The 10,843-nt window shown below is 46.5% G+C and overlaps 1 protein-coding gene across 1 annotated transcript; it reads left to right on the top strand.

The window, feature by feature from the left end:
• Positions 1–432: 432 nt before the first annotated feature.
• Positions 433–3,118, top strand: KRT16 (keratin 16). Its single transcript, XM_037808673.1, is given in 9 exon segments — positions 433–469; positions 472–962; positions 1,371–1,453; positions 1,570–1,726; positions 1,839–2,000; positions 2,095–2,220; positions 2,541–2,761; positions 2,863–2,912; positions 3,015–3,118. Coding segments are annotated over 9 exon segments (1,431 nt in total).
• The last annotated feature ends 7,725 nt before the right edge of the window (positions 3,119–10,843 follow it).

Below are 10,843 nucleotides of genomic sequence, written 5' to 3'. Positions count from 1 at the left end.
AAGGTTGAGGAGTGAGGAAGCCACATAAGGGGCAACTTGGCGGGACAGGAATTGGGAAAGCTGGGGCCCTTCCTGCATGCTCCTATATGGCTGGTGGTTCCCAGCAGCCCAGCCTGAGTCACGACCAACTTGGCGTTTGTGTGTTTTCCTCTGGGCCCCACGCCCCCCAGAGCTGGGTGGGATCCCTGAGCCAGCACATGCAAAGCTCAGACCGGGGGCTGAAAGCTCCAGAGTGGGGAGGTGGACGGGGCCGGGAGTGGTGAAATCAGGTGGGAACGTGGAGTCAGCAGGCGGGAGGGCCCCGCCCGGCCCAGGTGCCATATAAAGGTTCCTGGGACTCGGGAAGCCACACGCACCCTCTCCCAGCCTCCCGGAGCACCTGCCTCTCCTCTCTGCCGACTCGCTCACTCTCTCGCCTTCCTCCTCGGCACCATGACCACCTGCAGCCGCCAGTTCACCTCCTCCAGCTCCATGAAGGCTCCTGCGGCATCGGCGGTGGCTCCGGCCGCATCTCCTCCGTCCTGGCCGGAGGATCCTGCCGGGTTCCCAGCACCTACGGGGGCCTGTCGGTCTCCTCCTCCCGCTTCTCCTCCGGGGGCGCCTGCGGGATTGGGGGCGGCTATGGCGGCGGCTTCAGCAGCAGCAGCTTTGGTGGGGCCCTGGGTGGCGGCTTTGGTGGGGGATATGGTGGTGGCCTGGGTGCCGGCTTCGGTGGTGGCTTTGTTGGAGGTTTTGGAGGTGACTTTGGTGGTGTCGATGGTGGCCTCCTCTCCGGCAACGAGAAGATCACCATGCAGAACCTCAACGACCGCCTGGCCTCCTACCTGGACAAGGTGCGTGCCCTGGAGGAGGCCAACACCGACCTGGAGGTGAAGATCCGTGACTGGTACCAGAGGCAGTGGCCCAGCGAGACCAGGGACTACAGCCCATACTTCAACACCATCGAGGACATGCGGAACAAGGTGGGTGGGCTGGGGGGAAGGCGGCTCTGGTGGACGGAGCGTTGTGAGATGCCAGGGCCACAGTGGCCCTTAGAAAACCTCTTTCTAGCACCTTCATTTTACAAACAGGGCAACGGAGACCCAACTATGGAAAGTGGCCAAGGTCACCCAGAGAATTGGTGGAGGGTCTCTTTTTAGCATCTATGTGTCTGAGCTGGGGCTGGAACCCTGAATCTCGTATTCCCCGCGAGGTTTCTTGCATCGCACCTTTAGCCTCCCTCCTGCCTGGCTCAGGATGGGGGGATGTGGAATATGAGGGGTGATCTGGGTGGGGAAGGCATTCTAGGGTGGCCGGGAGAGGGTGGGCTAGCCCCCTGTTTGGGGAGGCTACTTTCTTCCCTCCCTGAGGTCCTTGCACCCCCATCCCAGATCATCACGGCCACTGTCGAGAATGCTCGGCCCACTCTGTAGATCGACAATGCCAGGCTGGTGGCCGATGACTTCAGGACCAAGTGAGCCGCTGCCATGGTGGGCTGAGGGTGGGAGGCAAGGAGCGGGGCTTCCACCCAGGAGGGCCAGAGGTCTCAGGAATGGAGCCTGATGCTCTCTCTGCCCTCTGTCCTTGCAGGTAGGAGCATGAGTTAGCCCTGCGCCAGGGCGTGGAGGCCGACATTAACAGCCTGCGCAGGGTGCTGGACGAGCTGACTGTGAGCAGAAGCGACGTGGAGATGCAGATCGAGAGCCTCAAGGAGGAGCTGGCCTACCTGAGGAAGAACCACGAGGAAGTGGGCCATTGACCGCGCTGGGCTTGTAGGCTGGTTTGGTGGAGTCCCCAGATCCTCACAGGGCCAGGAGAGGGGTGTGCTGAGCTGCCTGCCTCCTGCCACCCCTTCCTAGGATATGCTTGCCCTCTGGGGTCAGAGCGGCGGGGACGTCAGTGTGGAGATGGACGCGGCTCCCGGCATGGACCTGAGCTCTATCCGGAACAGGATGTGTGACGAGTATGAGCAGCTGGCAGAGAAGAACCGCAGGGACGCGGAGGCCTGGTTCCTGAGCAAGGTGGGGCTGGTCTCCTCAGCCCTCCTATGGGACTGCCCAGGCAGTGGAGGCTTCCAGAGCTCCTCACGCTTTCTGGTCTCCTTTCCTATGTCAGACCGAGGAGCTGAACAGAGAAGTGGCCTCTAACAGCGAACTGGTGCAGAGTGGCCGCAGTGAGGTGACCGAGCTCCGGAGGGTGCTGCAGGGCCTGGAGATCGAGCTGCAGTCTCTGCTCAGCATGGTACGCAGGGCCCAGCCCACCCCAGATCACCAGTCCTGGCGCCACCCCCTCCACTCTGCCACAATACATTTCCACCTCTCCCTTTTTGCCTCCCTGTGTTGTCCTGGACTGGACAGGGGAGATCCTTGTACCCATTTTATAGATGGGGAGACTAAGGCCCAAAGTGTTGGAATAATGTTGCTCCCTGTTTTCTGCCCCAGCAGCCATTTATGTGGGGTCAGAATCCATGCACCTCTCAGGAAATAGGTCCAGAGACCTGGAGGGAGGGGGTGCCCACGTCTGTTGACTTTTTGTTTTCTGTCTCTCTCTCCCACTTGCAGAGAACATCCCTGGAGAGCAGCCTGGAGGAGACCAAAGGCTGCTACTGTATGTAGCTGGCCCAGATCCAGGAGATGATCAGCAGCGTGGAGGAGCAGCTGGCCCAGCTGTGCTGTGAGATGGAGCAGCAGAGCCAGGAATACAAGATCCTGCTGGATGTGAAGACGCGGCTGGAGCAGGAGATCGCCACCTACCGCCGCCTGCTGGAGGGCGAAGACGCCCAGTGAGTACCCAGTCCCCAGTTGTGCCCCAGGGAGCCTTCAGGGCCCATTGCTCCCTGCACTTGTAAACCTAGCGTATCTGCCTTTCCTTCCTCCCCCACAGCCTCTCCTCCTCCCAGTCCACTTCTGGCCAGTCCTATTCTTCCCGCGATGGTAAGAGTCCTGAAGCCCCCGGCACTCGAGCGCCTCTGCCTGTGTACATGGGATGGGCTCACCTCCCAGGGCCCATCTTGACTCCTCTCCTCTCTCCCACAGTTGTCTACTCCTCCTCATCTTCCTCCTCTGGCTGCCAGACCCGGCCCATCCTCAAGGAGCAGGTCTCTACCAGCTTCAGCCAGAGCCAGCAGTCCAAGAACTGAGCTGCCCCGGCCTCAGCCTCCTGCCCCACTGCCGGCCTCACCTCTCCAAGGCCTGGGTCAGGACCCTGATCTCCCAGCGCGGTTCCCAGCTGTCTCCCCATTCCCTCTGCTGGTGGTGGGCTAATAAAGCTGACTTTCTGGTTGATGCAAACCGGTGTGGTCTCCATCCTTGAACTTGTGGGAGGGGAGTTGAAGGTGACTCCCAGGAACCCTTCTGGGGATGCACAAAGATGGTAGGTAGACTCAGCAGTTGTAGGACCCAGAATTATTCCTGGAAGACCTCCAGGCTATCATGGGAGCAGGAGAGGAGTCATGAGGTGGGACACGGGAAGGGAGAGAGCTTGCCAGTGTGGACAGACTTTGTACAAGTCATTCTGGAGAGGTTCTTCATTACACTCTCCTAACCATCCTGTGAGGAGGGTGTGGTTAGGTCCATTTTGGAGCCAAGACAATCCCTGGGATTCCTGGAGGTTAAATGACTTGCACAAAGCCATTCAGCCAGTAAGTGGCATGGTTGGGACTGAAAGCCAGCTCCGTTTGGCTGTGAAGACCACACCTTTCTTTTAATCGCACTCTCTTTCTGGGTATTTTAACCGAAAGACCCCAAAGCTTGTGCTCTTAACTCTACCCCTTGGCTTCCCACACTTGCACACAGTGATTTTTGTGTTGGAGATACCTGTCACCCAAGCTCTCCTTTTCATCCCCGCAGCCGCATCCAAACCTTCTCCCTCCCTCCCTAGAGCTGGCCACAACCTACTAACTGGGGCATCTTGCTGTGCATCTCTTCCACTCCCATTTCTCCCTAATGGCCTTTCTGGAACAAGAATGTGATTGGAGCAGGTATATGGGAACTCTGTATTTTCTGCATGATCTTTCTATAAACCTACAACTTCTCTAGTAAGTTTTTTTTTTATATTTCGATATTTATTATTTGAAAAAATTTTAATATATAACATGTATGGAAAAAGGTAATAACTTTCAAAGTATGATTTAACAAGTAGTTATATGGGAAATTTCCAAAAATTTTATGAGTTACAGTACCATAGTTTCAGTTACTTCCTTACTGTGAAATGTAACATATACAAAAAGGTGATCACTTTCAAATTACAATTTATCAAGTAGCTATAGACCAAATTCTCGTTTTTTCTGTCTAGCTATTCTAATTCCCTAGCAACTAAGAAAAAGAAAATTGTATTTGGATTCAATATTCATTTACTTAAAAAAATCAGATGAATCCAGAATGAAAGGTCTTCTTTAAAAAATGAACAAGCTGGCATGGAAATCTTCAAAAGCGTTCAGGTCCTGGAAATCAAGGAAAGACGGAGAAATAGAAGGAGACTTGATGACTGAATGTTACCCATGATTCTGAACATTTCCTACAATAAAAGACACTCTTGGGGCTACTGTTGATACTTGACTAGGGCCTGAGGACTGGATGGCGAGCCAGGGAAACGTCCTGATCCTCGTGTCGAAAAAGGCCTTTGCTGTTAGGAAATACACAATTAAACTTCTGGAGGTGATGAGGCTTCAGGTAAGCAATTTACTTTCAATTGGCACAAGGAGAAAAGTCCTTTACACGGTTCTTGAAACATTTCTGCAAATTAAGATTCTTCAAAAATAAAATGAGTTTTAAAAAGCGGAAAAGAAAAAGAAAAAGAAAAAAAAAGAACACACGAACGTGGCGGGACTCCGGCGCTCCACGGCCTGAGACGGTTCTCTTGACCCGCAGCCCCGCCCCCTCGACTCCGCTTTGGCGCCTTCCCACCCCTCCCTGCCCTGGGCCGTGTGAGTCAGCCATCCCTGACTAGTGGCAGAATCCCACACGTCTCGTTTGCTGTTCCTTCTTCCTGGGTGCCTCCATATTTTAAAAGAAACGTGTGTAAAAAATTGAAGTTATACATTTATATATAAAAGCACAAGAAGAATTTTAATGCAAAAGAGCCACCCCTAGGCTGGATCCCATTTCTCCGTTCCCACCCCAACTTAGCTGTTTCCTTTGGCATTTTCCTCCTTATTTCTAAATAAAAGGCTTATACTGCCATTTCCTCATTTAAAAAATTGTAATACATATTTTTTCATTAGAGAAGTTGTAGGTTTATAGAAAAATCGTGCAGAAAATACATCCCATCTTTATACGCCCTCCCACCCATCATCCACATCTTGCATTAGTGCAGTACATTTGTTACAACTCATGAAAGAATATTATTATAATTGCACTATTAGCCAAAGTCCATGATTTACATTAGGCTTCCCTGTTTGTGTTGTACAGTCCTATTTTTTTACAAAAATTTTATTCTGGTAACATGTATACAACCCAAAGTTTCCCCTTTTTTGACCACATTCAAATATATTTTGATGCTTTTAATTTCATTCACAATGTTGTGCTACCATCGCCACCATCCATTCCCAAAACTTTTTCTTCACCCCAAATAGAAATTCTGTACCATTTAAACATTAACTGCCCATTCCCTACCTCTACCCGGCTCCTGGTAACTTGTATTCTAATTACTGACTCAATGAATTTGCTTATTCTAATTATTTTGTATAAGTGAGATCATACATTATTTGTCCTTTTGTGTCTGGCTGATTTCACTCAACATAATGCCTTCAAGGTTAGTCCATGCTGTTGCAGTTTCAGAACGTCATTCCTTGTTATGGTTGAATAATATTCCATTGTGTGTACCTACCCCACATTTTATTTATCCATTCATTGGTTGATGGACATTTGGCTTGTTTCTATCTTTTGGCAATTGTGAATAACACCTCTATGAATATCGGTGTGCAGATATCTGTTCCAAGTCCTTGCTTTCAGTTTTTGGTTATTACCTAGAAGTAGGATTGCCAGGTTCTATGCTAATTCTATACTGAGCTTTCTGAGGAACTGCTGAATTGTCTTCCACAGTGGCTGTATCATTTTACATTCCCACCAGTAATGAATGAGTGTTCCTATTTCTCCAAATCCTTTCCAATACTTATTATTTTCCTGTTTTTTAAAATAATAGCCATTCTAGTAGGTGTGAAATGGTATCTCACTGTAGTTTTGATTTGCATTTCCTTGATAGATAATGATGTTGAGCATCTTTTCATGTCCTTTTTGGCCATTTGTATATTTTCTTTGGAGAAATGTCTATTCATGTCTTTTGCCCATTTTTAAATTGAGCTGTTTGTCTTTTTGTTGTTGAGCTTTAAGTTTCTTTGTATATTCCGGATATTAAACCCTTATCGGATATGTGGTTTCCAACTATGTTTTCCCATTCTGTAGGTTGTCTTTCTTATTTTCACGATAAATTCCTTTGATGTACAAGTTTCTAATTTTGATGAGGCCCCATTTATCTATTTTTTCTTTTGTTACTCATGCTTTTGGTTAAGAACTAAGAAACCGTTGCCTAACACAAGGTCCTGAAGATTCTTCCCTATGTTTTCTTCTAGGAGTTTTATAGTTTTAGTTCTTGGGTAGGATATTCCTCAGAATGGTGACTCTAATTTCCGATCTGAAATGTAAAAGCTACCAGCTTTGGGAAGCTGTATGGGGAAGGAGGCTGAGAGGTCTCTGTTTCAAGTAATCTGCCTGATTTCAGTTTATTCTCCTAGTTTATTCAGTGCTTGGTGCCTTGTAGTTCAGATCTCTCTGGATAAATTCTCCAAAGTAAACCTCCAGTTTCTCCCGAGATAGAGGAGGAGTGTTGGCCTCCAGCAAAGGGTGGAGGAGAAAGGAGATATGAGGGTCTCCTTGCTTTTTATAAAGACTTTTAACTCCTTCGTTTCTAATCTACCAGCATCCCACTGCCAGAGGGCCCTGCTGTTTTCCATTCCAGACACTTCCCAGGATTCTGATGTGTGCTTCTGTTTCCTTCTTGATTTCTCCCTTGGCAGGCATGTACCTTTCTTTTTGTCTGTGTTCCAGGTTCCTAAATTTTAATGCTGTAATCTCCCCTCCTGTTCTCTTTGTCCATATGGGTTTTATCCATTTACAGTAATTTTAGTGGTGTTTATGAAGGAAAGAAACACACATGTTCAATCTGCCAGTTTAACTTGAAGTCCCTGCTTTACATGGGAAAATCCCACTCGTCTTTCAAGGCTGCTGAGCCTGACTCATCACATCGTAATGGATAACCATTGTTGGTTGTTCAGCCCACATGTTTTCCTTTTTCTGCTCACCAACCCTGACCCCTGGCCATAGGACAAGCCTATGACTCGGGCTGAACCCAAATCCCAATACCCAAAGGTAACCACTGAGTTTCTTTCAGTAAGCTATATAACTATAACCACACTGAATGTTTATAGAGTTTTGCATCCAGTTTTCATTAATATTATAAGATAAACACATTCTTGTGTTATTAAAGTTATTGTCATACATTTTTAATACTGTTTCCAGTTGCCTTTTTAAATAATGTAGCAATGAACATCTTTCTGCATGAAACTTTTGCAGATATTTTCAATTATTTCCTTAGGCTAGATTCCCAGAAGTATATTTACTAGCTGAGAAGATATAAATATTTTAAGACCCTTGATCTATATTACCAAATTGATTTAAATAGAAGTTTTACCAATTTACATATTTTGCCGGCAGGGAATGGGAGTGCAGGTTTCAAAACATGCTCACCAAGCTTGGGTATTATCTTCTGAAAAATCTCTTTCATAATTTGATTCATCTGCCACTTTTTTAGTGGACGTTATGGAAAGAGCCTTACATAGAGTTGTCATCCTGGCCTGGGTTACTAAACAACTTATGCTGGTTTGGATGTTATTATGTCCCCCAAAACACCATGTTCTTTAATGCAATCTTGTGGGGGCAGACGTATTAGTGTTGATTAGGTTGGAATCTTTGGACTGGGTTGTTTCCATGGAGATGTGACCCACTGAACTGTGGGTAATACCTTTGATTAGATTATTTCCATGGAGGTGTGGCCCCGCCCATTCAATGTGTATCTTGATTTAATCACTGGAGTACTTTAAAAGAGAGCCACACAGGCCCAGACGCTTGCTGATGCTGATGCTTAGGCATGCTTGGAGGTACAGACTCCTGATGTTAGCTACAGTCAAGAGAGACATTTTGGAGACGGCCATTGAAAGCAGACTTTTGCTGACACTTTGCTCCGGAGAAGCTAAGAGAGGACAGAACACCCCAAGAGCAACATTTTGAAGAATGTATAGGAGCTGAGAGAAGAGCTGGAAAACGACCCAGGATCAGCAGACACCAGCCACGTGCCTTCCCAGCTAACAGAGGTTTCCCAGACACTATTGGCCTTCCTTCGGTGAAGGTATACTTGTGTTGATGCCTTAATTTGGACATTTTCATGGCCTTCAGACTGTAAATTTGTGACCAAATAAACCCCCTTTATAAAAAGCAATCCATTTCTGGTATTTTGCAAAACGGCAGCATTAGCAAACCAGAACATAGCTCCTGAGGTGGCATGTGTGCTCATGAGTTGTTCATCACAAGACAGAACAGAGGACTTAGCACACCATCTAAAAGGAGGCTGCTTTCAAAAATCTGTGTGTCCATACCTGTGTCTTCAGCATGCATCCTACCAATCCAGAGACCCTTGGGGAGCTTTCTTCGGGTCCTGTAGCTACAAAGTAAAACTCCCTGAAAATCCAAACCACATTTCTCCCATTCATTGCTGTATCCTGCAGAAACAAAACATGAGTCTCTTTTAATGAAGGACAATAACGAAGCAGAAATGTCAGTTTCCCCTTCATTAAGGGAAGCTGAGATTCAAGTCCCGAATCAGGCTGCATTTTGCTCTGGGCTGACCTTCCCTACTTCCTAAGAGCCTGGCACCAGAGATTGGATGTTCTGGGATACTTCTTGTTACTTGTCTATTTTGAACACACCTCAGATTCCTTATGCCTGAGTGACAGAGATTGTGAAATATTGCTTTCAACAACTACATAAAGTCCTAAAACAATGACGAGACTGAGAACTAATGATGGCTCATAAAGTGCATCTGCTGATGTAAATGAATTAGTGGTGAGCTCGTAAAGTTTTGCCTTCTTTGGGCCCATTGTTTTTGAGAGCTATAAAAAGCTCAGGATCCCTCCTAGTGTCTAAAATAAACAATTTTCTAGGCTTGCCTATACTAAAGCTTGTTTAGTATCTTCTGAGGCTCCCTGAAACATAAACACAAATGAATCTTTTTGTTTTGCAAGTTCCCTTCGAGCCTCAGATGATAGCACACAAGGGAAACTCGGTAAAGATTTGAGGAGCCAAGCCATGGAGGTTTGATTTGGAAGTCTCTGCTCTTTCAGGTCTCCATGGACCTTCTTAGGAGCCAGTTCTTTGAGAGCAGGCTTCCCTGGCTCCCATGTGCCTCATGACATGTTGGCACAAGGCAGCCTCCATGGATAGGTATTGATGGGCTGTTGTGGAAGAGAAAGCAAATGTCTTGAGCCCTGGAGGGATGAGCCCAGTCTATGAGCATGTGGAGCTCTCTTCTTGGCTCTTCCTCCGAGGCGCTGTATGGCCACCACCAGGGGCAGGTGTAGCTCTGTGTCAGCCTCTCGCTTCCTTCCCCAACAGTTCAAGACCTCCGAAGGGCTTTGAGCAGACCAAGGGGTGTTAAAGCAAAGATGGCAGCTATTCAGAAGGCAAGTCTATTTCTAACCTTGCCTCCTGCTGGCATGTTGCTGGGTTTCAAGGGTCCCCCACTTTCCTACAGTTTTTAGGATTGTTACCTAGAAAACAGATATGTTTTGTTCCTGCTAGTTTTTCTCTACCACATGCATAATGTGACAACATAAAAGGAAATATAAAAAAATAAAAAATTGATCCATTGTTCTATCCCAAGAGTTTTAATTCTCCCAGGCTCCTTTCTGGGCTCTGTATGTGTGAGTACAGAGCAAGGATGATTTCCAAGTTATTTAATGGGCTCTGCTTAATGTTAAATTAATAGAAATAAGAGGATAGAATAAAAGGCCATATGTGCAAGGATATTTATTGCTGCATTATTTGTAACAACAGAAAATAAACAATAAAGTGACCGTCCATCTGTAGTGGACAGGTTGAGTATATAAAGTTCCACTCATACCACGGAGTATTAAGCGGCCATCACAATCAACAAATTGGAGCTATGTCAGATGGCAAGGAGGGTTTTGGGGAGAGAGCAATGCATGATGCAGAGAAACTATGTAGTATATTGCTTATTTCACTTGTGTTAGATATACAACAACCAATCCCCCATTTATGTAAATGCACAGATGTGTGTGTGTACAGAATACATATTTATTATATGTAATCATATATGTGATTATATGAGCATCAAAAGTATGAAAGTATGCATGTGAGGTTATTAACATGCATTACCATGGGGACAGGGTGGGAGGCTGAAGGGGGTAGGAGGGGGAAGAGGGCAGCTAAGAAAAACAAGAAAGGAAAAAAGAGGGCAAACATTTTTATCCATTACATAAAGTGAGGTATGTGCATATACGAATGAAGAAATTAAATAAAAACTAAAACCTAAAGACTCAGTTACTCAATTTGTTGAGCATCACATGAACTTCCTAATTAAAAACAGGTTGCACACACTAATCATGCTCTGGCCTGTCATTTTTATAGATTTTTAGTTCATTTTATGTTTAGATAATAAAATGGGTATGCAACTTGCAAATGATAACCAAAGGAAAAAATAAAATTGAAATATGATCATAGTGCTTTGCAGAAGGTAGAGTGGAGTTAGAGGAAGGAAGGTACAGGCCAACATGGGGTTAAACTTTGAGTGTCAC

Source organism: Choloepus didactylus, chromosome 18, assembly GCF_015220235.1.
Source record: "Choloepus didactylus isolate mChoDid1 chromosome 18, mChoDid1.pri, whole genome shotgun sequence".
In the NCBI taxonomy this organism is placed as follows: Eukaryota; Metazoa; Chordata; class Mammalia; order Pilosa; family Megalonychidae; genus Choloepus; species Choloepus didactylus.
The sequence above is the reverse complement of the archived record's forward strand: the minus strand, read 5'-3'. Positions and strand labels throughout refer to the sequence as shown.